Source organism: Chrysochloris asiatica, unplaced genomic scaffold (assembly GCF_000296735.1).
Source record: "Chrysochloris asiatica unplaced genomic scaffold, ChrAsi1.0 scaffold00031, whole genome shotgun sequence".
In the NCBI taxonomy this organism is placed as follows: domain Eukaryota; kingdom Metazoa; phylum Chordata; class Mammalia; order Afrosoricida; family Chrysochloridae; genus Chrysochloris; species Chrysochloris asiatica.
This window is the reverse complement of record NW_006408549.1, coordinates 13,122,941-13,149,238: the sequence shown is the minus strand read 5'-3', so window position 1 is coordinate 13,149,238 and position 26,298 is coordinate 13,122,941. Positions and strand designations below refer to the sequence as shown.

Genomic DNA, 26,298 nt, shown 5'->3' with positions numbered 1-26,298 from the left:
GTTTTAAAAGTGAATTTGAGTAGCTGAACAGGGAGGACACAATTCAGATGTACAGAAATGTAATAGGATAGAAAAGTCACCAAAGCTCGAGATTAGCAGATGGGTCAGGAGGAAATGAACAGACTCATTCACTGCTAAACTGTGCTTTATTGTTGTTAAGTGCTAGTAAGTCGTTTTGACTCATAACAACTCTGCAGATAATTTCCAAGGAGCATCTGGTAGATTTGAACTACTGACTTGTGGTTCGTTTTCCAGTGCTTATCCTATAGCACCACATCAGTGCCTTATCATTTTCCATAAGAAACAAGGTCTTATATTTCCTAGACAGCTTTGGGATTAGTTTGTGGTTGGGGCTGAGATTAACCGTGACAAGTAGCATTTGGGTCTTTGTCAGAAATTATTACAGAATCATATTGGGATGTATTCTAGTCAATAGAACTATTTACTAATCTATGTTATTAACTTTAGTAAATTTTTTTCAAAGCTATAAATGTATCCTTAATAAATAAATAATTACTTGGTGAGTCTGGCTTACAATAGATATCAATGCAGGAGTGTAAATATGCTTTAAAAATGGAATCAGATGGAAGAAAAATCACTGGTTGTTCTGATGAATCATGGCCTCCAGGCTCTGTGCTTCTTTAAATGGTTAGGGCTAGGCTCTTCCCTTCCGTTACATAGAGATTTATAGTGAAGTCTTAACCTGCCATAGTCCTGCAGGTTCAGTCAGAAATGGGAACAAGTGAGACATATGGGAGTTTGAAGTAATGATAAAAACCTTGCAGTGTTATTTTGTATATGATTAAATGTAATGCTATGCCAGGTGGCATCATTGATGGACTCGGGGGTGGCAGCGGTGGTGAGGTTGGCCCAGGATCGAACATTGTTTCGTTCTGCTGTGCATGGAGTCGCTATGAGTCGGTTCCGACTCGATGGCACCTGACAACAACAACAACAAATGTAATGCAATACATTAGGAGGGAAAAGAAACAATACTACATACAAATAGAAGATTTGACTGTCTATTCACCTGAATAAAGGAAAACGTTTCAGTATCTCAACCTACTGGATTGAGGATGACTAAATACTGACTTAGTATTATGTTTGTCCTTGATAGCTCTTAACATGAGAATCATTTAAAATGTGTTTTATCTTTTACTCCAGAATTCTTGTTTCTTCTATATCAAGAGAAATATGATATACAAAAATCCCTCCATTTGCTTCTAAAGGCTCAGTTTTTCAAAATACCCCACCATTAAGAACCACTCAAGCTCAGTATAAATAAATAATGCAGACAAAGGAAAAGTATTTTAAGTCAAGAAACATCCTTTAAAAACACTTGTTTCAAACCTGTCTTAAAAAGCAAAAGCAAATAACAAAGAAAAGCAGTATTCAAGATTCTGTGCTATTATAAGATCATGGCAGTGTTTCTAACTCTTTGATTTGTTGTTGAAAATATTTTAAAGTGATAATCCTTGCTGTTGGAACAGAAAGGAACCAATTTAGAATTGTATGTATAGTCAAAGTTATATGGATAATTTGGGTAGGAAAAAGTGTTTAAAAAATTGTTGGTATGCCATTTGGTAAATTTTATACTTCATATGTAGAAAATATAACTTCTGGATTTTACAAATTATTTTTCTTCTAAAGATAATTTTTCCAGTCATAAGTTTAGAACTTCTGATGATAATATCTTATTGCAAATTGTAATTTCAGGTCATAGACAAAACTACAATAACTTTGGAAGTCCAACTAAAAGATAAATAGAGCTTTTTATACTCTTTTGAAATATTCCCAAGTACTAAATTGCCCCTGATTTTAATTTTTCACCATCAATCACTCCTTGCGAATAAAACCTCTTTAATGATCTTTATAGTGATTGGTCAAAATGTGGCAGTGGCATTGGCAGTATTAACTCTTGAATTGTTTTGACATTAGGCTTAGACTATATATAAGTAATTTTTTTTTAGCTATCTTACAAACCAGAATATTGTCAGGAGTGACTCAAGATCACAAGCAATTGCTCTAATATTATTTCATTAAATGAAAAAGCAATGGGAAATTATGGCATGTTTCTGGACCATGAATATCAACTATTTACACATCTTCAATGTAGCTTTACTGAGGAGCTATTGGTACCACTAAGGGTGGTACCAAGACCCACTACCACTGAGAGTAGAACTGCTCGATAGGGTTCCTAAGACTGTAAATCGTTGTAGAAACAGACTGCCTCGTCTTTTCCCACAGAATACTGGTGGATTCAAACCATCTGTCTTGTGATCAGTAGCTCAACTGTTATCTCACTCACCACCAGGGCTCCTTAAGGGTTGGTGAACTCACTGCCAGCCAATTGGTTGAGACACATAGTGACTCTATATAGGGTTACCGAGACTAGGAATCTTTATGGGAACAGACAGTTTCATGTTTCTGCAACAGAGCTGCTATTGGATCTGAACCTCTGATCTTATAGGTAGCAGTCCAGTTCTTATCCTGCAGTACCACCAGAGCGCCTTAAGTGTTCGTAGTGTCTATCTAGGTGGTGTGGCTTCACAAGGGGGAAAGAGAATCAAACTCAAAATCAGTCCAAAGTCGATTTCTGTGAAGTGAAAGTCAGACATGCCTCCCCACTTCTTTCCCCTCCTTTGACACCAACCATCCCCCTCACAGCACTCTCTGCTTCACATCTGGTGTGTTTTTGCAATGGTCATACAGGGCTCATAGCAGTGTTCATGATTATAGAGTTTATTAGGGAAGTGGACAAGGGACAATTCAGCATCAGAAAAACTCAGGATGCAGCAATTCTCTAGTCAGGAATGCCTCTTGTCTGCCATACTGCAGGCATACCTCAATCTTGTCTTCAGTCTCTCAGTCATGTGCCCCCTTGGCCTCTGCCCTGCTCAGACAAATGTTACACAGCTCTGTTGAATGACTAAAGGGCACATTCTGCAAGCCAGTCTCCTGCTTTTAGGCACTCAACTTTATTGAGTCTCTGGGCTTAGAGCCCGCAGCTGCTCTGTCTCTCCATGCCACTGCCTCTGCCATTGCTTTCGCTGCCTCTGATTTTCTATGTAGGGATTTCACACTCCACTCATGCACTTTCTACTGGATGGTCCTGCGGTTGTCTGTTCTTGTTTCTGAAATGGCTCCTTTGAAACCTAGCTGGATGGCAAACCTAACTAATCTCAGTCTTAGAGTTCTGTACACCTTAATTGCATGGTCTCACCAAATCACCCGGTGGGAGCCAAGAAGACACTGGATAGAAAAGCAAATGCAAGGTACAACAACTGCTAACCATAAGGTTGCTAGTTCCAAACCCACCAGCCACTCCTTGGGAACTCGCTGTGAGTGTGAGTTTGCACTTAACAACAACAAGAAAACTAAAAAAAAATGAACCTTTTTTATACATCAACCACTGAGAGTTTAACAGAGCCAGGATTTGCTTCTATATTCCTGCATTCTGTTTCTTGATGATAGGTTTGCAAAGGAATACTGTAAATAAGATTGTAAAGAGCTTAGTAATCATGAGAAAGATCAGCATATCAAAGGACCCCTATCTTCTGCTTGTCTTTCAGGGCATATGGGTCAGTACATATATATTTACAATATGTTTTGCTGCCAATGTGGGACTGCTGTTTGGTGTTGCCTCTACCATAGCTATAGTGATTGGACGTTTCCCAAGGTAAGAGTATATAATACTGCTAACAACTTGTAATTCTTGCAGTATATGAAACTATTACAATCTCATGTTTTACTTGATATTATTAGACCATTGTTGTTGTGTTGTGAAATGCCATCGAGTCAGTTCCGACCCATAGCGACCCTGTATAGGGTTTCTGAGGCGCAGCTGGTGAACTTGAACTGCCAACCTTGCAGTTCAAATGGCTTTGCAGTCTGGCTCATTAACCCACAGTACCACACCAGGAGAGACACAAATACAAAAATGTTCTATCTACATATAGTATGTAACAATATTGGTCTTTATGAAGAGAAGTATTTTGTTATTGCTCTAAAATTGAATATATACCCTCCTGGTACAACAGTTCAGTACTTGGCTGCTAACCCAAAGGTTGGTGATTTGAACCCACCCTGAATCTCCACAGGAGAAAGACTTGGCAATGTTCTCCCATAAATATTTCAGCCTAGAAAACCCTATGGAGTCCTGGTGTGGCACTGTAGGATAAACACTTGACTGTAGGTTTGAACCACAAGGTCGGTGGTTCAAATTCACCAGCTGCTCCTCAGAAACTCTATATAGTGTCGCTGTGGGTCAGGACTGGCTCGATGATAACAACAACAGCCACAAAAAAAACCCTATGGAGAAATCTGTTAGGTCACATGTCATCACTATGAGTTAAAATAGACTTGATGTTACCTAACAACAACAAAGGAGCTCTGGTAGTGTAGTGGTTACGAATTGGGGTGCGAACCACAAGGTCAGCAGTTCAAAACTACCAGCTGTTCCGCGTGAGAAAGATGAGGCTTTCTGCTCCTGTAAAGATGTAGAGCCTTGGAAACCCTGTACAGGGTTGCTATGAGTCGGAACCGACTCCACGGCACATAACAACAACAACAACAATAATTAAAAATAAATAAATTTGCCCAGTAGCAATATGCAATATCCATTAGCTATATATTTTTATATTTTAAGTGAAGGACTGCAGCAATCAATATCAAGAATGCACAAACCTTATAAAAATAGAATTATACATATTTAGAAAATTAAATAACCTAAGCAAGTGTTATTTTTGAGAAGTGAGATTAATCCTTAATAAAAAGATTTTTAGGTAGTTTTTTGAAGAACACATTCTGTCTCTTCATCTCTTTATTCAGCAACTGTATACCATTCCTCTATTTTGACCAATTTTCTTCCCTTGTTCCAAGTGCTTATTCATCATCTGATAATTCTTTACTCATTTCTCATCCTCTGTTGAAATTATTGATGAAATAATAGATACTTAACATTTTTTAGTTTTACCTCTGTAGCCTACAGAATTGATGTACTCAGATTCATTGTTATCTGTTTCTAGCTTTAATTTAATAGCTTTGATTCCATCTTTATTTCTTTTCCTCTAAAATAAGAATTTGTAAATATGTTTTCTTTCTAGTCTTTTCTCTTTTGCAAATCTTTTTTTGCTAATCTACTCTGTTGCTGGAGATATGGGTCTCTGGGTACTCAGATGAGGTAAATTACACTGGTTAATCTCTGCTTTGTTGCCCTCTTTGTTTTTGTGTATTCCTGAGCTTTCAAAATGACATAGATTTACCAGCGTTTTATTACCAAATGGGTCAAGAATCTAAACCATTTCAAACACATCCAGTTGTTAAGGTAAAATAACATCCTTTTTGTTTCTTCATTTTTATATTAGAAAATGACATATTATTTTCTGTTTTCCTTAATTCTAGAGCAAAGACTGTGAGTATGAAAAACACAAAAGAAATGGAATTTAAAGTGAAGACAGAAACAGATGGTGTAAGTTTAGCTTCCTTTTTCTTCTGTGCAGTTATTGATATTTTTATTAGATAGTTTCAAGATAATATAAGAAGTAGATAAATCATGACATTTAAAAGAAGATAATTCTTTTAATGAGATATGCACTGTTAATGACATATATGGGTGACCATGCAGGAAAAAAATACAACCTGCCTCATATTAGCATTAATTCAAGACTGTGTCATAGTTTATATAATTATAGTTCACAGTAAACTCATGACCCAGATATAATTAGATATTTGGAAATGTCCTTTCTATTTCTTTTTGTGTAGAACAGGCAAAGTATGCTAACAATCTACTCTGCATTATATGATGGAGGAAGGTAGAGAGCAGGGAAGGGGATAAAGCAAAGCAGCTTCCTGGTGATGTTCTTTTTTTATCTTGAGCTCATGAAACTTTAGCAGAGGGTCACTAGGTCCAGTGGTTATGCCAATAGGATCAGTTTCTTGCACAGTGGATTCCTTCTTAAGGAAACACCTTACATAAATTGTCTTACTCTGTCTATTCCTAGGCAGGACTATCAATGTGTTTGAGTTTAGTTTCTTATTCCAAGAGATGACCAAAACAGTTTTAAGTGAAGAAAAATGATGTTGATTTGAATTTTCTGCCAATATCTAAAAATTGGCCTCACATTGAACCTACTTTATAAATGTTTGGTTAAACTTTTTCCTTTGTTTTTCATATTCACTTATTTCAGTATTTCACGATTCTCCTCAGAACAGAAAGAACTGATCTTCATTAGAATAACTGATATTAGGGTTTTTTACAAGTAGACTAGACGTAGGAAGTAGCATCAGGAGCCCTTCTGTGATAGTCAGGGCTTAGGGAAAAGACTGACTTATGTTTGTCCGTGTGGTAAGGTGTGCTTCCCGGAGCACAATCTGACCTCAGAGTTTTGGAGGCTGTGTATAGCTGACGTTTCCACAAATGCTGTCTTCCTTTATTTTTCTATGCCTTCTTTTCTTTTCTTTAAATCCTACATAGGAATTTAGTGCTCATACAAAGTCCTAGACTGATGCTGTAGGCACTGTGTCTTCTGTGCTAATTGCAAGGTTAGCAGTTCAAACCCAACAGACACTCCATGAAAGAACGGTGAGGTTGTTTGCTTCCTTAATGATTTACAGCCTCAGAAACCTACATATGGACACTATGAGTCAGAATTGACTTGATGGCAGTGGATTTTTGTTTGTTTGTTTGTTTTGGTTCTAAAGCTTAAACAGAGTCCTGGTATGCTGCTGTAGGGTGAACACTGGACTGTTAACCACAAGGTTACTGGTTCAAATCCACTAGCTACTCTTTGGAAGCCCTATATAAGGTTGCTATGAGTCAGAACTGACTCAGCAACACTTATTAACAGCAAAACTTAAACAGGGAGCATGGTAGCTCTGTAGGATAAACACTTGACTGAGAACTACAGGTCAGAGGTTTGAGCCCACCAGCTGCTCCATAAGATAATGATGAGGCTTCCTGCTCCTGCAAAAGATTTACAGCCTTGAAATCTGATACAAGGTCTCTATGCGGCGGAACTGACCCCATGGCACTTCGCAGCAACAAAGCTTAAACATCACTTGTTTATAAATTGTCTCATCCTTACCTTCCTTTGTTGTTGTTGTTATGAAGTGCCATCAGGTCAGTTCCAACTCATAATGACCTTGTATGGGATTTCCAAGGAATGACTGGTGAGCTTGAACCATCAACCTGGTGATTCAAACTCACCTTGCAGTTCAAACCAACCTTCCAGTACAGCGCATTAACCCACAGTGCCACTGGACTACATTTTCCCAAGAAATTTCAGTTTTCTTTCCTCCATACTGAGAGACCAATAGTTTCAACTTAGATGTCTATTCATGAGCTTTAAAGATCTCAGTCCCTACTTACTATAGTAGAATGTGAAATATTGTCCTTGTGGATTATTTTATGTCAGTTGACCAAGGTGTCCCCCAAGTCTATTGTCCTGAGGTCCTAGGCCCAGAAATTCATTCTCTCGTGGTGTTTGGTACTATCTAAGAATTTTTCATAATTTTGCCTCCTGTATGCACTGACATAGTCATAGGTATGTTAACAGAAAATATAAGTACCCATGTACAAATATCCTCTGTAAAATCTTACATGTTTGTGGATCTACTCCGTTTCCCACTCCCTTATCCATTTAGCCTGTAGATTTCTGTTATGTCAGAATTTTTTATTGAAGTTTTTTATATAAAAAGTTTACCTTTGTTCCCTTTGATTCTTGCACTCCTCCCCCTGAATTCCCTCCTTTCACTCTTCTAAACTCCCTCTTATTTTATATTGCCTTTCCTGTAATCCAAGTTAATACATGTCTACTCTCTAGCCCATGACTTACTCCCCTTTCCTCTTACCTTAGCAATCATTAAAGAATGTTTCTTTAATATGAAAACTTTTTTTGACTTTTTATAATAGTGGTCTCATACAATATTTGTCCTTTTGTGATTGACTAATTTCACTCAGTATGATGTCCTCTAGGTTCATACATGTTATAAGGTGTTTCACAAATAAATCTTTATTCTTCAACATTGCATAGTCTTCTACTGTATGTATATACCAAAGTTTGTTTATCTGTTCTTTCATGGATGAGCATTTAAACTGTCTCCATCTTTTTGCTATTGGTAATAGTGCTGTGATGAACATGAGTGTTCTATTTTTCTTTCACCTCTCCTTCACATGAAATATTTTTTCCCATTTTGGGAATTTGCTTCTCATTGAGTGATTTAACCCAATTGAGAATTTATTTTCTGAACATATTATATTACTATTATTTAATAAGACTGGAGATCACATTTCTGCAAGACCAGTAACCTATTCTGTCACATGCATATGAGATGATTGAAAATACCATGGCTTGGGTCAGGTGCATCTTAGTCCTCAGAGTGTCATATTTGTTCTTTTAATGCTTTCAAGAGGTCTGTTCTGACGTTATGAGTCCGAATTGAGTTGAAGGCACCTAACAACAAATAACAACAATGACCTATTCATTGACACCATAGAATGGTCAACTATTTGAGATTTAAAGGGTGTATGTAGTTTACCTAAGGGACAGTACATAAACCAGGAATTGCCCGAACTTCAAGTTTGATTCAGAAGAGAATTTAGAATAAGAGATAATCATTGCTGATGCCAGTTGAATCTTGGCTGAAAGTTGTTGTTGAGAACTGTTGAGTCGGTTCTGACTCATAGTGACCCTGCACAGGGGTTCCGAGGCTGTAAATCTTTACAGGAGCAGAAAGCCTCATCTTTCTCCCACGGAACAGCTGGTAGTTTCAAACTTCTGACCTTGAGGTTAGGAGCCTGATTCATAACCACTGCGCTACCAGAGCTCCTTTGACTGACAGGCTGAAAGTAGAGAATGCAAAAAGGATGCTTATATGTGTTTTATTGATTATGCAAATGTGTTCAATTTTGTTGATCATGACAAATTGTGTGTAATTTTAGAAGAAAGCAAAAAGTTTATTGTGTTGAGCAGACCTTATTTTCATTGCAGTATCAAGATATTCATTTTTTGAATTCAGGTGTAGAAGATTCTGGAGATACTTAAAATCACAATGCTTTTTCCCAAGCAAGGAACAGTACCTGTACACTCTGCTGCATTTAATGAAAGAGGATTTCAGTAAAATAGAATATTTATAGAGAAGATCTGTAAAGTACATAGTTAGTCTCACTTTTTTTTTTAAGAGAGAATAATGCCCATTTCTCCAGAAATCTATTAGGGAATAATGCCCATTTCTCCAGAAATCTAAAGGCAATGTGTAAAACACAGATTAGATGAAGCCTTTACTCTGTACCCTAACATACTACTGCAATTTTCCACATCTGGCTTCTGCTTTGTAGGTAACTGGAAAAGACATGCCCCCTTGCTTTCAAAATCATCACCGTAGAGTTTAAACTTTGCAGACTACTCCTGAGAAGCATGGACCTGCCTAAGTAGTTTCAAAGCTGATTTTTGTGGCTTATTTTTAAAATAAGGTATCAGCGTTCAGTGGCATCCTGAAGGAGAGAGGCCTCTCCTTGATTCTCTGACTCAATACCACTATTGTGCCCCAAAGGATAGGCTGGCCCACATTGTTCCTTGCAAGGTGATAGATAGCAGTTTCTATATTATACACAGAAGTCAAATAGCATTTAAAGAATGAGAAATGTATATCCTCCAGACAATCTATCAATAACTGAGTTGATAAGGTCTAACTTACTTGAACTCCACCACATAATTTATTAGCACAAGTCTTATTATCTTATCCACTCTAGATCAAGACTGGGAAGACACAAATTAAAATAAAAAAGGTGACTTTACCAAACTGGACACATTACAAGCACTGTTTACATGGATTAACCACAATCACCCCACAAAATCAAGTCCATAAAAATTGACTGTTAAAATTTCACAATGGAATTTATTTATTACATAACTGTTCACATTATCCACTTTCCATGTTTTACTTTCCATTGTTGATTACCAAGAGAAAGTTTCCCTTGGGTGGTTTTTACCCATACTCTGACTACCTATGAACTCTGATACCAGAGTACTAATACTTTATTCAGAAAACAACAACAACAACTAGAGATTCCCTTGACACCCCTAAATTAAAATACGTTGTTGTTGTTATGTGCCTTGGAGTCGGTTCCAACTCATAGCAATCCTGTACAGGGTTTCTGAGGCTATAAATCTTTGTAGGAGCAGAGAGCATCATCTTTCTCCCACAGAACAGCAGCTGATAGTTTCTGCTGACCATGAGATTAGCAGCCCAATTCATAACCACTATGCTACCAGATCTCCTTAAATTAAAAATAGATAAATAAATAAATAAATAACGTTGTAGAGCTTAGTTCACAGCTTCATTGCTGTATTTTCCTCGCTTCCCTTTATCAGTGACGAAGGTGGTCACCAAGCAGAGCATGTATTCCCATTGAGTCTCAGTCTTGGAAGGGGGTTTGCCCTGAGGACACCCAACCACTTGGCTTGATGTCTCCTGGGCAAATAAATTGCTTGTTCTTGTAGTAATCAGTCCGTCTGCTGTTATTGTTTTGTATTTTTCCTGTTGGTCTTTCTTTTAAGAAGTATCTTTTGTTCTAGCTGCATTCATGAGCTTTCAAAATCCCAGTTGCCGCTCACTAAAGTAGGATGTAGAACATTGTACTTTGTGGACTGTGTGATACCAATGACAATGGTGTCCCCTGAGACTAGCATCATTATTTCATATAGTTTCTATCATCTCAATTTCTAGTTCAGACATCTGTTCAAAAGTCATGGAGAAGAATTGTATACCACCAATCACTGCCAGGAATACCTGGGACAACATGGCAAACACAGATGCCTTTATTCTGCAACCTTTCCTTCTCATTTTCTGCATCTCTTGTCAGCCTCCTGGCAATTCATTGTGACTAGGCCTGCTGCAAAAAGCCCTGACACCAACCATCTCTTACATGGCACGTTCTAATTCTCATCTGGGTTTGATAATTAATTGTGATGGCCACACAGAATTCAGATATGGTGTTTGTTAGAAAAGTTAACAGGTTATCATTCAGTGTCAGAGATGCTTAGGGCACAGTTCTTTCAGTAAGGACAGCCAGCCTTTCCTCCACCATGTCCACAGGCAGGCTTTTCCTTGGCCTTCAGTCTGGCCTCTAACCTGTCCCAGGTTGTTACAAAGCTTTTTTAATGTTGTGAAAAATGCCCAAGGGGCACACCATAAAAGTACATCATAAAACTCAACCCACAGGGGCTTGATTGTAGCTCCATGAGTCAGCAAATCTAGCTTCCTAATTAAGTGCCTGGAGGCATCTTACTCTGAAAATGAGCCTCCTGTCCAAAGGCATTCCAGCTTTCCTTGCTCCCTAGGCCTGGAAGTCCACCGCTCTGTGTGGTGCTGTGCTCCTTGGTTCTGCTGCTGCTGTTCTGTTACTATTCAGTTGTTACATTGTTCTCGCCCTGAGTTGAGGAGGTTCAGTGTGCAAGGATCTAGGGTTACACAGGATGAACTTCACTCTTGGCTCTTCTTGATGATAGTTAGACCCCCTCACCCCCTGCTTCTGAGATGATTACTTTATACCCATGTTAGAGGTCCAAGTGTTAACAATAAGTTACAACGGAATATCATTCTGTCAGTACCTTCTCCCACCTTTTCTTACCCAGGCCCATCAGGACAAAGTTGTTTGGTGACAGTTACAATGACTGTGGGTAGAAGAGTCATATGAAGTTATCCAGTATTTTGCTCCTGCCCAAAGTGAAATTATTTTCCTGATAGGACCTCTCTTTATTGTACCCCCCGTTAGAACTCTTAGTCAGTAGTCAAAGGAAAGCTATGTTGGTTAAGTAAATTATTTTTAAATTGGCAGATTGAGGGATGAGGTACATAGGCTGTTGCTAGGATGGATGACCCAGTAATATGGTAAGTATGGGTTTACTTGTGCTTGCTTACTGATCTATGAACAATTATATATCGAAGTAGAATATTTGCTGTCATAATGAAATTGTTCACTACAGAATAGTAAGTAAGCACAAGTAAGCCCATGCTGATCTTGTTTATTGGATTATCTGATACTGGCTGTTGCTTCCCAAAACCCATTCTGTAGGAACAAGGGCTATTTTCTGAAAAAATTCACACTTGTCTCATGATAGTATATTAAATTCTGAAAATAATTTTTAATAATGAAAATGTCAGCTAAGAGATTGCTCTCACAGTCAAGTGACATTTGAACTTGTTAGATTTAGACATGGTGGCTATAAGGATCCTCTTTTACTTAATTCAAAGCTCTGAATGCACCCCCTTTCTCCTCCAAAAGGAAACTCTGCAGCTGGTGAAAATTATCTCCGTAAACAACCCACTTGTTTTTCTGAATGCAAAAAAGTTTCATACTGATTTAATGAACTTAATCCAAAAGGAAACTTCCAGCAATCAACCATTTGATGATATCAACAAGGTAGGACGAGCTGTTTCATGACTCGAAAATCTTACTGCAGGTAACCCAACAATTTCATGATACTGAAAAATGTATATTATAATACAAGTGTACTGAGACCTCTTACCCCAACAGAACCTAATATTGCTTTAACTTTTTTTTTTTAAGATTTTTATTGTGTATTGAGTAAAAGTTTACAGGGTTGATCATCAGGTTTACATTCAACAAATCATTTACCTTGTTACATTACAATGATTATAATCCCCTCCATGTACCATCAGTTAACAATATTTCTCTCTCTATTCATTTTAGTTTTGTTTTGTTTATTTTTTTTAACACTCAGGCATATACAATATTTTACACTACCAAAGGGCACATTCTGCAAGTCTGCCTCCTGTCCGCCATCTCTTAGTCCCTCACTTCCCATGAATCTAGAGTCTGAGTACTGCTGCTCCCTCTCTCCATGTCCCCATCTCTGCCTCCATCTCTGGTGTCGCTGTTTCCCTGGATAAGGTCTCACTTTTCACTTGTACTCTTCTCCCTTGATGGTCCTAGGGTCCTTTGTTTCTGGACTGTAAGATTAACTACTCCCCTATTTTTGTTACAAAACTTCTACCTTTATAATTGTGACAGTCACAGTTAGTCATGATAACAATTACTCAGTACTGAATCTGCATTAACTTTTTAATTTGCTATTTTTGCAGAGAACATTTAGGTAACCACTCTTATTTGTTCCTTCCTTTAGTCAACATACAGGTAATGAACATGTGTAATTGCAATGTACTGTAAGTTGGAGAAGATTAAGTAAGATATGGTTTAAAGGACATTTTACGAAGAGAGAAGATGTACGTGAAGAATTCTAAAGGAGCTAGAATATGAAAAACAACTACAGAGACGCTTAGACTGCTGCCATTATTGTGATACCATTATTATAAAATGCTAGCATTCTTTATAGACTTTCCTAATAACAGAGATACTGAATCAAATATGAAGTAGCATGATTTAACATCAGAAACTGTCTGCATTGTAGTGTGGTATGAAGAGCATGAACTTAGGAGCTAAGCTACCTGGGTTTGCCATTTGCTACTTGTAGTTCCTAAGCTGAGTTGTTGAATGTTTTGTGCGTCAGATTCCTCACTTGGAATCGAGATGATCAAATAATTTAAGACATAAAAAGCACTTAGACTAGTGCCCAGCACTTAGTTAATACTATTAAATGGAGTCCTGGTGTGACACTGTAGGATAAAGCACTGGACTGCAAGGTCGGTTTGAATTATAAGGTCAGCAGTTCAAGCTCACCAGCTGCTCCTTGGAGACCTTATACAGGGTCGCTATGAGTCAGAACTGACTTGACAGCACTTAACAACAACAACTTTATTATTATTGGGAAGTGTGGTGGCTCCACATGATAAACACTGAACTGTGAACTACAAAGTCCATGGTTTGAGTCTGCCAGCTACTCCCCAGAAGAAAGATGAGGCTTTGTGATTCTGTGAAGATTTAAAGCTCTGGAAACATGATTCAGGGTTGCTGTGAATCAGAATGAACACCATGCCACTCAACAACAACAACTTATTATCATGGTTGAGTCCATGTTCTACTCTCTCCATGAAGCTTTCCTTGACAATTCCAGTAAAGCACTGTAGAATAAGGAAACCCTATACAGGGTCTCAGAGAGATGTAACTGACTCGACAGTATTTAGCAACAACAGCACTATTTCTTATTTCTCTTACACCTTTGAGCACATGCTATCTCCTAATGACTCAGGTAAATGACAGATCTTGCCCCTGTCTCTAGTGCCTCAGGAACTGTCCTGCAGTACATTCATGTCCCTTCCTACTTCAAGCCATACTATTTAAAATTGTCTTATATGCATGTGAAAGTTGAACAGTGAATAAGGAAGATGATAGAAGAATCGATGCATTTAAATTATGGTATTGGAGAAGAATATTAAAAGTACCATGGACTGCCAGAAGAACAAACAAACCTGTTTTGGAAGGAATAGAGCCTGAATGCTCCTTAGATCCCAAGATGGCAAGACTTCATCTCTCAATACTTCAGACTTGTTATCAGGAATAGCTAGTCCATGGAGAAGATCATCATGCTTGGTAAAGTGGAGGTTCAGCAAGAAAGAGGGAGAACCCTATAAGATGGATTAACACAGTAGCAGCAACAATGGGCTGAAGCATAACAAAAATTGTGAGGATAACACAGGATCAGATAGTGTTTCATTCTATTGTACATAGGGTTACTGTGAGTCAGAACTCAATGGTACCTAAAAACAGCAACTACTACTACTTCATGTTTATGCCTCTGGGCGTCATCCTGATCCATACCATAAAGGCTCATGTACAGAATTGTCTATGTAATTTATGGGGACCAGCATAAAATCAAAGTGTGTGTGCTCTTGTGAAAGACGTCAAACAGTTTAAGACAACGGCAGCAGAGCATTAAAGGAAACAGGAGACCCTTTTAAGCATAGGACATTTTACAGCTGCAGAGGTCACACACCCACAGAGCCAGACCTGTCTTTTCCCTCTCATTGTGCTCTCTAGCATTTCACTTTGATCCACATATCAGGAAGATAACCAGTGCCTTAAGGTTGAAGAGAGCTTGCTTTCATGCTGAAGGGAAATATGTATTTCTAGGCTTATTTTTTTTACATGTAATACCTCATGGTGATGTGAAGCTACATTATGATATTAGCTTACTGGGAAAATTTGTCCTGAGTTCCAGATAACCTAATTAACCAAAGAACGTTTTTGGTCTTACTTTTTTTCAAAGTTTGAATGACGTTTTGTGATGATATGCGATTTTGTAACCTTTATTTAGTAGAGTATGTGATAGAAGAGAAGATTCTTGCAACTGATTATTCTTCAAGTCTAAGTTTGTTCCAGTTTGTTTTCAGAAATTAAAAATTAATATAGCACATCCACTAAAAAACAAACCTTATTAACCCAGCCCTTTCTGAAGAAATGCCATATATCTTCCTTGGACTTCAGAAATTTGAGTCTAAAAATAAAATAGGGTCCCTTGGACTCATATTATTGGCAGGTAAGGACACCTAAAGGATTCTTCAAGCTTTATAATGGTGAAAAAGACATTGTTGAAAGAGAGTATTACCATAATCAAAACAATGCAAATGTTGAATCTATTAACTTAGCTTGAATGTAAAAGCATTAGGTCAATAACTACAAAGTCAGTGGTTCAAACCACCTGGTCTGTACATGAGGCAGTCTACTCCTGTAAACATTTTTCATTTCAGAAACCTTACATCGGGATGATATGAGTCAGAATTGACTCAATGGCAGTGAACTTGGATTTGGTTTGGGTTATTGAGAATTGGGAGCCCTGGTGTGGTGCTATGTAGTATAAGCACTGGTTCCGCAAGATTGGTTTGAACTGAAAGGTTGTTGGTTCACACTCACCAGGTGCTCCTCAGAAATCCTGTACAGGGCTGGCATGATCAGAACTTATTTGACAGTGCTTAACAACAACAAAACCAAGAATTGAGATAGAAATCTTAAATTCATGCTCTCTGAGGAGCTGAGGAACAACCAACCCTTACTCAAAACGGCTAAATGGATTGTCTGTTGTAACCTGAACCCTGGTGTGGTGCTATTGGATAAGCACTGGACAAGGTCGGCAGTTCAAATTCCCCAGTCACTCTTGAAAAACCCTATATAGTGACTATGAGTTGGCATTGACTCGATGGCACACAGCAACATTGCAGCATGGGTGCTCTTTAGGGATTTTGTATTATCGCTCTTATACTCTGTGTATGATATCTACTACTTTTTTTTTCTTTCTTATAATGGATTTATTACATATAAATGAAAGCCCAGCTGCAGGGTGGTGTTCTTAAATGCCAGTTCACACCACTGGCAGTGTTTCTCTGAGCTCCTCCTCCTAACTCACAAACTCTTTATTTTTTAATAACTGTATCCCAACACCTCTTTTTTAAAGAAAGTTTTTATTGTTAATTGAGTGATCATTTACATGGGAGAACATTTCGTTTCATTGCAATGATTACAATCCCCTCCATGCATCATCATTCAACAGCATTTGCTTCCAATCCCTCTTTTTTTTTTTAAAGCACTCCAGAATATATAACCATTCAAATAACCGAAGTGTAGACCCTGCACTCCAGACCCTTCATGCCCCACCCCACCCCTGACCACCAACACACAACCCCTTTCCCTCCTTGAGTCTAGAGTTTCCAACTGTTCCATCTCTGCACATCATCATCTCTGCCTCTATCTCTGGCATCGCTGCTTCTCTGGATAAGGCCCCGTACTCCGCTCTTCTCCCTTGATGGTCTTAGGGTGAGATCTACTACTTTTTATAAGGCCAATGCACTTATTTGGAGTCCTGGTGTGGCGCTATAGAATAAGAACTGGAACACAAGATTCAGACCTACCAGCTACTCTTTGTATACACTATACAGGGTCGCTATAAGTTAGGACCAATTCGATGGCACTAAATAATACAACAATATGCACTTATTCAGGAGTTCTGGTGTGGTGCTTTAGGATACGCACAGGACTACTCACTGCAAGGCATCCTGGTGTGTTGCTGTGGGATAATGCATTGGACCACAAGGTAGGTTTGAGCTGCAAGGTTGGGGTTCCAGTTCACTAGTCAGCCCTTAAAACCCCTTTACAGGGTCACCATGAGCCAGAACCGACTCGACGGCACTTAGCAGCAACAACAACAACTAACTACAAGTTCAGTGGTTGAAACCCACCCGTGGCTCCTCAGAACCTCTATACAGGACAGCTGTGGTTTGGAACCACCTCAAGGGCACTTGACAACAACAGCATGCACTTATTCAGACGTAGTTTTAAAGTACCAAGGCTACATTATGATCGTGACTGCAGTTTTGCATCCTCTTGTGCTTAGCATAGTGCCCTTCCAGTTCTCTGGCTGAAACCTGTATGCTCTGCCAGTGACTCATCTTCCCTTCTCTGACAGCTATGTTTTTGACAGACCAAAGTGAAGAAAGGGATATTTGGAACACCCCAGGGCTGAAAGAATCACATCCTATTCAAAACAGACAGAAAAAGGAGCCTCCGCTTTGTTATTCAATGGCCCTTCCTAAGTCTCATCACTAAATATCTTCAGTGGTCCTAATGTTTAATGGATTCATGTACAATATTATATAGGATGCAAATCTGCACATAATAATCACTATTTTCTGGCTTTGCTTTTTTCAAGAGAAGTTTTCATCTGTTTTTTATGCAAAATTTTCTTTTGCATAAACAAGGCACAAGCCTTTTTTATTTTTTATTTTTCTGTCAGTTTGTTGTTGTTGTTAAGTACCATGGAGTCGGTTCTGACTCATACTGACCCTGCATAGGGTTTCCGAGGTTGTAAATCTTTACGGGAGCAGAAAGCCTCATCTTTTTCCCGAGGAACCGCTGGTAGTTTTGAACTGCTGACCTTGAGGTTGGCAGCGCGACTCATAACCACTACGCTACCAGAGCTTTTTGTAAGTAGACTTCACTTTTTAGAACATTTTTAGATTTATAGAAAAAATTTATAGGTAGTACAGAACTCTCATACACCGTCCAGCACACTGAATTTCTCCTATTATTGCTATGGCGTAGTGAATGATCTAATGTCTCTTCTAGTCATGTAACTCCCACCAAACATCATTTCTGCACCCTGGATCTGGGTAACAGGCGGTAAGGGAAGACACTGATTGTTGTTGTTTAGTGCCATCCTGTATAGGGTTTCCAAGGAATGGCTGGTGAGCTTGAACCAGCAAGTCTGCAGTTCAAACTGACTTTGCAGTCCAGTGTATTAACCCACAGCATCACACCAGGATTCCAAGACACTGATATGATGACATAGTTCAGCTGTGCATGCTAGTTCATTGTAATTGTAAAAACTTGAGACTCTAGTGTAGGTTTAAAATGAGTCACTTCATAAATAGCACGGGGCATCTCACTACCATCAGGGAAGACCCACGGGTGGAGCGCATCCTTTGCACCCCAAGATCCATGTCAATTGAATGTCCTCAACCCAGGGACAGAAAGTTGTGACACCAGAGTGGCAGTGGAACAGCAGCAGCAGAGCGAAGAGCCAGAGCATGAACCAGAGCAGTGGGCTTCCCAGCCCACAGAGCAAGTATAACTGAATGACTTTGGGTAGGAGGCTTGTTTTAGATTAGGGTGTCTACAGGCACTTATGTGGAGGAGCTACATTTGTTGGCCAATGGAACTTGAGCCAAGTGCCTTCAGGCCGAGGCTTAAGGTAGCGTGGTCTGTCCTGTGGGCATTTATCACCACAAGCTAATGGACCGACTGTGCCCTGAGCATTTTCTGATCCTATGTTGTATCCTCTTAACTTCCCTAATAAACCACATAACTGTGAGTATGGTGTCTGAGTCCTGTTTCCACGGCACTGAATTATCAAATCCACAGAGAAGCAGAGAGTAGTGTTGTGGTAGAAATGGTTGGTGCCATAATTTTTGCAATTGATATCTTACATTAACTCATACATTAGTTATAATGAATGAACAAATATTGGTTCATTATCACTTACTAAAATCCATACTGTAGCCAGATAGTTTAAGTTTTTATCTAGTGTCTCTTTTCTATTCCCACATTCCATCTAGAATACCATTTCACCTTTAGACATCATGTCTCCTTGGGCTCTTTTTGCTCTGACAGCTTTTAAGACATTTTTCAGACCATTACTCAGCCATTTCTTGAGTGTTCTGTGTAGTAGTGATCAGGTATTTGGTAGATATTTCTCTACTAGAATTTATATAATATTTTTCTCATGGTTTGACTGGGTTTCTAAGTTTTGGGAGCGAAGACCACAAGGTGTAATTTTCATCACACTATTTCAAAGGTATGTACTATCAAGATGATCACATTGGCTTTGATCACTTGGGTGAGTTCAGTTTATCAGGTTCCTCTACATTAAAGTTATTCACTATTTGTTTCCCTTACCATACTGTACTCTTTCAAAGGAAGTTACTATGTACAGCCATACTTCATTTCTCATGAAATTACTTCATGCAAAAATCAAGAGTGGTTAGGAGCATGAAGTTTTTGGTACTGTAAAATCATGAACTTTGGCTTTAACCTAGTCTCTTACAAGTTTTGTGAATTTGCTTAGTTACTTTAGATTACGTTAGCCTTTCCATGTTGTAAGTATTTCAGTATGAAAGATTAGATTGGAAACAAAATAGGATTGTTTTGAGAATAAAATGATCAATGCCAGCTCCTTGATATACTCTCTTAAAGAACTATCAATCATCACCACCGTTACCAACAATGATACATTATCTTAAATGTCTATAGCATGTGATCTCATTAGAAGCATCAGTAATGGGCAATTTGGTAGAAACAGTCATTTTTATTCTCCAACGTTTCTGTAAAGCAGGAATGTTTCTCGGACATATTGTCATTCATCCAAAGATCAACAGTTAACTTTTGTCCAGTGGCTTTTCCTCACAAAATGATGTCTTAATTTTTTATAATGAAAATGAGATTAGATATGCTCCATGAAAAGCACATGAAACATTAAGTTTCTTATAAAAAGTAAAAGCAAACTCAATCTTGTTGAAGATATTCCAAACGAATTTGACAACATAAATTACTTGCTAAACTAGTAATATTTAGAGCTGATTTTAATTTTTATTATTTCAAAGATTGTTGTACTTACCATTCTAATAAAGGTAATGAGAAGTAGTTTTATAAATTAGATTTTTATTAGTGTTTATCAATTAAAGAATGATATGATTTTTCAGGCACAGAAATTATTATAACATTCTGTTTTACATTTGTTTTCATTTCAGTGTGAACAGAACATGCTGCTCACTTCTTTGTCCAATGGCAACTGCAATGGTGAGTAATTTATCCAAAAAACGAACTCTAAAAGGAGCTCTGGTACCGTATTGGTTACGAATCGGGCTGTGAGCCCCAAGGTCAGCCATTCGAAACTACCAGTGGGAGAAAGATGAGGGGGTCTGCTCCCGTAAAGATTTACAGCCTCGGAAACCCTGTGTAGGGTTGCTATGAGTCGGAACTGACTCCACGGCACATAACAACAACAACAATTGGGAAACAACCAGCGAATTTAATATTCTTTGTTACCTCCTCTTTCCTTTTTTTCCATTGCCTTTCTTCCTGTTCTTTATTCTTGCCTCCTCTAATTTCCTCCTTCTCTTATTTCTCCTACTCTTCTTCTTCATCCTTCTCTCTTTTCCAGCTCTCCACTCTTTTTTCCCCTTCCTTTCCCACTATTATATTCTTGAGTGGACAGATGAGAGACATTGTAAAAGTCTTGCTGTCTCTTTGTGGCCATACACTAGGCTATAAGGCAAGTTTCAACACAATTCAAGTAAGGGATATTATATAGAATGGTTTTCTGATCACCATACAATTTTCTCGAGAAATATAAAAGAAAGACATTTATAAAAATGATAGCTTGAAAGTTCTCATACATCTAGAAATTAGAAAATACTCTTTCCAATTACTTATTGATCAAAGAAGAAATCATATTGAAAATTAGAAGAATTTTCTAATTATAATAAATTATAAAGAAAATAGGGTATACTAAAACTTAGGGGATATAGCTAAAGTACTGTTGTTGATTTTTTTAAGTTTTTATTGTGAATTGAGTGATGGGTTTACATGGGAGAATATCAGTTTTACACTTATTGTTTCATTGCAATGATTCCACTCCCCTCCATGCATCATCATTCAACAGTATTTGTTTCAATTCCCTCTGTTGTTGTTGTTATGTTTTTGTTTGTTTGGTTTTTTTTTTGTTGTTGTTGTTGTTGTTTTTTTCTTTGGTTGGCGGGTGTACACAAAAACACTCAGGAATATATAATCATTTAAACAACCAAGGGCACATTCTGCAAGCCTGCCTCTTGGCCACCAGCAAACACTCTTTCTCTTTCCATGAGTCCAGAGTCCTCAGCTGCATCCTCTCTCCATGTCCTCATCTCTGCCATAGCTAAAGCATTGTTTAAAGGGAAATTTATATATTAAATGGCATTGTGTATATTAGAAAAGAAATTTAAAAATGAATGATTTAAGTATCTCTGCCAAGAGTCCTTGTGTGGCACTGTGGGTTAATGCACTGGACTGCAAGGTCAGATTGAACCACAAGGTTGGCAGTTCAAACTCACAAGCCACTACTCAGAAACCCTATACAGAGTCACAATGAGTTGGGGCTGACTTGACAGTACTTAACAACAACAACAGCAACCAAGAGGCTAAAAATGAAAAATGATTATAACAAAAATGTTGTTGTTGTAGTTGTTAGATGCCATCAAGTTGATAACTCATAGCGACCTTATGCACAGCAGAATGAAACACTGCCCGATCCTGGGCCAACCTCACTCCTTTTGCCATGTTTGAGCCTATCAATACAGCCACTTGGCAAATCCATCTCGCTGGGGGTGGATAGCAAAAATAACAGGGAGGAAATAATAATCAAAGAAGTAGAAATTAATTAGATAGAAAAAAATGATTGAGAAGATCAAGAAAGCAAATCATGTTATTTGAAAAAAAATGACTAGACAAGACTGAAAAGACTGACATCATATAAAAAGAGAGGAAAAAGTCATTAAAAAGACAAGATTGAAAGAAAAGATCAACATTGATGTCTGAAGAGACTCTAAATAAGATTTTCTGTGGAATGTCAAGTAACTAAAGTGAAAGGAAGAAATGATGACATAAAAGAGCTGAAAAGGTGATTTCAAAAGGGAAGCTCTGGAAGGCAAAGAAAAGTGAATAAAATGAACAAAGACCTGGAATTAGTAAATCAAAAGTGAAGAACATTCTCAGCATTTCTCAGAAAAGAAGAACTGAAGAAAAACACTTAAAAATTGTGATATTGAAAGAGAGAAAGACAAAACTTTCTATTCCTGTAAAGGTTTATCAGGAATAGAAACCCTATACAAGGTTGCCATGAATTGGAACCTACTCAACGGCACCTAACAGCAATAACGTAGGGTAAAATATTGACTGACACAGGATGCATTGGAAGAAAATGGAATGAATGCATGTAGTCACTGTACAAAAAATAATTGGTCAATTGTGATCAAGAAGAGATGGAATTGTAGTAAAAGTCCAAGTTGCACTGGAGGGACTGGCAAAAGCAGCTCCTGGAAATAATGGAATACCAGTGGAGATATTTTAACAACTAACTGGTGCAGTGCTCACTCCTTAATGCCAGGAAATTTAGAAGACAGTTACCTGCTCAACTGAATGAAAGAGATCCATATACATATCCTTTCTAAAGAAAGATGATCCAGAAAAATGTAGAAATTAATTGACAATGTCATTAATATCACACACAAGTAAAATTTGCAGTAGGACATCAACAGGGAACTGCCAGAAATGCAAGCCAGATTTAGAAGAGGTGTGGAATGAAGAATATCATTGGTGATGTTCGATGGTTCTTGGCTATAAGCAATGAATACTAGAAAGATGTTTGCCTGACTATGCAAAGGCATTCAACTCTGCGGATCATAACAAGTTATGGATAACATTGCAAAGAATGAGAATATCAGACTGCTTACTTGTGCTCGTGTGAAATCTATACATAGACCAAGAGGCAGTTATTTGAGCAGAGCAAGGAGAGATACTGTATGATTTAAATGCAGGAAAAGTGTGCATCAGTTTGTATTCTGTTCACCATGCTTATTCAATCTGCATGCTGGGCAATTATAAAGAATGTGATGTCAAGATTAGAAGAAGATTCTTTAACAACCTGTGATATGCAGATGGTACAACTTTGCTAAAGTGAAAAGGTCTGGAAGCATTTACTGATGAAGATCAAAGACTACAGTCTTCAGTATGGATTACACTTCAACATAAAGAAAACCAAAATTCTCACAACTGGACCAATGAGCAGCATCATGATAGAAGGAGAAAACATTGAAGTTGTCAATTATTTCATTTTTCTTGGATTCATAATCAATCCCCATGGAACCAGCAGTCAAGCAAACAAACAACATATTACATTGGGCAAATCTGCTGCAAAAGACTTCTTTAAAGACGTAAAAGCAAAGATATTATTTTGAGGAGTAAAGCACTCCTGACCCAAGCTGTGATTTTTTTTTTCAATCATTTTATATGCATGCAAAAGGTGGTCAATGAATAAATAAGACCTAAAAAGATGGCACTTAACAACAACAACTGATGCTTTTGAATTATGGTTTTGGAAAAGAATATTGATAGTTTATGATATATTGAATATATCATAGACTGCCAGAAGAATGGAAGAAGTACAGCCAGAATGTTTCTTAGAAGCAAGAATGGCAAGATTCTGTCTTGTGTACTTTAGACATGTTAACAGGAGGGACCACTCCTTGGAGCAAGACGTCATGCTTTGTAGAGTCAGCAAAATAGAGGGAAATCCACAAGATGAGATGGAGAGACACAGTGGCTGTACCAGCAGGCTCAATCACAGAAATGATTGTGAGGATGGTGCAGGACTTGGCAACGTTGCATTCTGTTGTGAATAGAGTTGCTATGAGCTGGAACCAGCTCCAAAGTCCCTATCAACAACAAGAAGACTGAAAAGGCAAAAGAGTTATGGCATAAGTAACAAATATCAGGAACAAAAGAAGAAATATTACTACAGTTCTGTTATGGATTGAATTTAGCCCTTCCAAAGTTTGTTGAAATCTTAACTCCTATACCTGTGGATGTACTATTAAACATCAAATTTAATCATCCTGGCCTCTGAGCCTTTATTTTGATTTTCTAGAAGGAGGCTTGGTGGTATAATGGGTTAAACATTGGACTGCTAACTGGACATTTAGAGATTCAAATCTACCAGCTGCTCCACAGAAGAACGATAAGACTATCTAGTTCTATAAAGATTTACAGTCTTGAAACCTTATAAGACCACTGTGAGTTGGAATCAACTTGATGGCAGTGGGTGACTAGAACACTCTTCAGTCTCTGACATCTAAATCTTATACTCTCTTTAAACTGTATGGAGAAATAAGAAAATTGAAGGGACACATTCCTTGCAGTCCTGTTGGCTAGAAAAAAAATATGCAGACAAGAAGTCAGTCAATCCACACAGGTTTATATATAGTTGATTACTGCTGGGAATTTTATATGTAATGTAAAATGGAAATCTTAGTCATAATGAAACAGTTACCCCAGGCTTCGCTTGATCACATATTGCCTTATATGTATATAGAGTTGTTTTATTTGTATATATTTTCTTCCTTTCTAGATTCTGAATTTGAGTAATATGTTTTCAGTTTCCATTGCTATATACTTCATTGCCAAGGAACACTTAATTAATGAAAATTATAATAAAGGATACTTACATAGCATGAAACCATTTTCAAAGGGCATTCTTCTGAATAACATTGAAATAGGTAATAAATAAATACCCAACCGCTCGTCTGTCAGTTTGTCATACACTGGTGGCTTGTGAGTTGCTGTGAGTCTGAAAGCTATGCCACCAGCATTTTAAATACCAGGAGGGTCACCCATGGTGGACAGATTTCAGATGAGCTTGTAGAGGAAGACAAACTAGGAAGAAGGAGTGATGAACTACTTCTGAATATTTAGTCACTGAAAACCTTATGAATAACAGAGAGACATTGTCAGATATAGTGTCAGAAAATGAGCCACTCAGGATGGAAGGCACTCAAAATGTGACTTGACCATGATGATGCTAGTGGAGTAAAGCCCGTGGGAGAAAAGCCCACTGGACCTTCATTTGCTGATGGGGCACAACACAAAATGAAGAGAAATAGCTGTAAACATCCCGTGAAAATCATAACATGGAATGTATGAAGTATGAATCTGGGGAAATGGAAGTTGTCAAAAATGAAACGGAACGCATAAACATCAATATCTTAGGCATTAGTGAGCTGAAATGGACTGTTATTGGCTATTTTGAATCTGATGACCACATGGTTTACTATGCCAGAAATGACAAATTGAAGAGGAATGGTGTTGCATTCATTGTCTAAAAGAACATATTCAGATCAGTCATGAGGTACAACGCTGTTTGCTATAGGATAATATACGTGCGCCTACAGGAAGCCCGGTTAATACCACTATTATTCAAATTTATGTGCTAATCATTAGAGCCAGTGATGATGAAATAGAAGAATTCTACCAACTTTTTCAATCTGAAATCTATCAAACATGCAATCAGGATGTATTGACCATTACATTGGAATGCAAAGGTTAGGAGCAAAGAAGAAGAATCGGTAGTTGGAAAATATGGCCTTGGTGATAGAAATTATGCTGGAAATTGCATGATAGAATTCTGCAAAATCAATTATTTGTTCATTTCTAATACCTTCTTTATAAGAGACGACTATATACATGGACCTCACCAGGTGGAATACATAGAAATCAAATTGACTACATCTGTGGAAATAGATGCTGGAAAAGCTCCATATCATCAGTCAAAACAAGGCCAGGGGCAGACTGTGGAACAGACTATCAATTACTCATATGCAAATTCAAACTGAAGCTGAAGAAAATGAAAACAAGTCCACGAGAACCAAAATATGACCTTGACTATATCCCATCTTAATTTAGGGATCATATGAATAACAGATTTGATACATTAAACACTAAAGACAGAAGACCAGAAGAGTTGTGGGATGACATCAAGAACATCATATGTGAAGAAAGCAAAAAGTCATTAAGAAGACAAGAACGAACGAAAGGTCAAAATGGATGTCAGAATAGATACTGAAACTTGCTCTCCAGCATAGAGATGCTAAAGCAAATGGAAGAAATGAGGAAGTACAAGAGCTGAAGAGGAAATTTCAAAGATCAGCTCGAGATGATGAAGCCAAAAATTACAATAAAAAGTGTAAAGATCTGGAATCAGAAAACCAAAAAGGAAGAACATGCTCAGCATTTCTCAAGCT

At 37.8% G+C, this 26,298-nt stretch overlaps 1 protein-coding gene across 1 annotated transcript in view; it reads left to right on the top strand.

Moving 5' to 3' along the window:
• SLC26A7 (solute carrier family 26 (anion exchanger), member 7) overlaps positions 1 to 26,298 on the top strand; it is a 189,540-nt gene that overhangs the window by 137,951 nt on the left and 25,291 nt on the right. The window contains exons 11-14 of the mRNA XM_006859223.1: positions 3,573 to 3,679; positions 5,404 to 5,470; positions 12,287 to 12,424; positions 20,218 to 20,266. Coding sequence (XP_006859285.1) covers positions 3,573 to 3,679; positions 5,404 to 5,470; positions 12,287 to 12,424; positions 20,218 to 20,266 — 361 coding nt within the window. The remainder of the gene's footprint in view (positions 1 to 3,572; positions 3,680 to 5,403; positions 5,471 to 12,286; positions 12,425 to 20,217; positions 20,267 to 26,298) is intronic.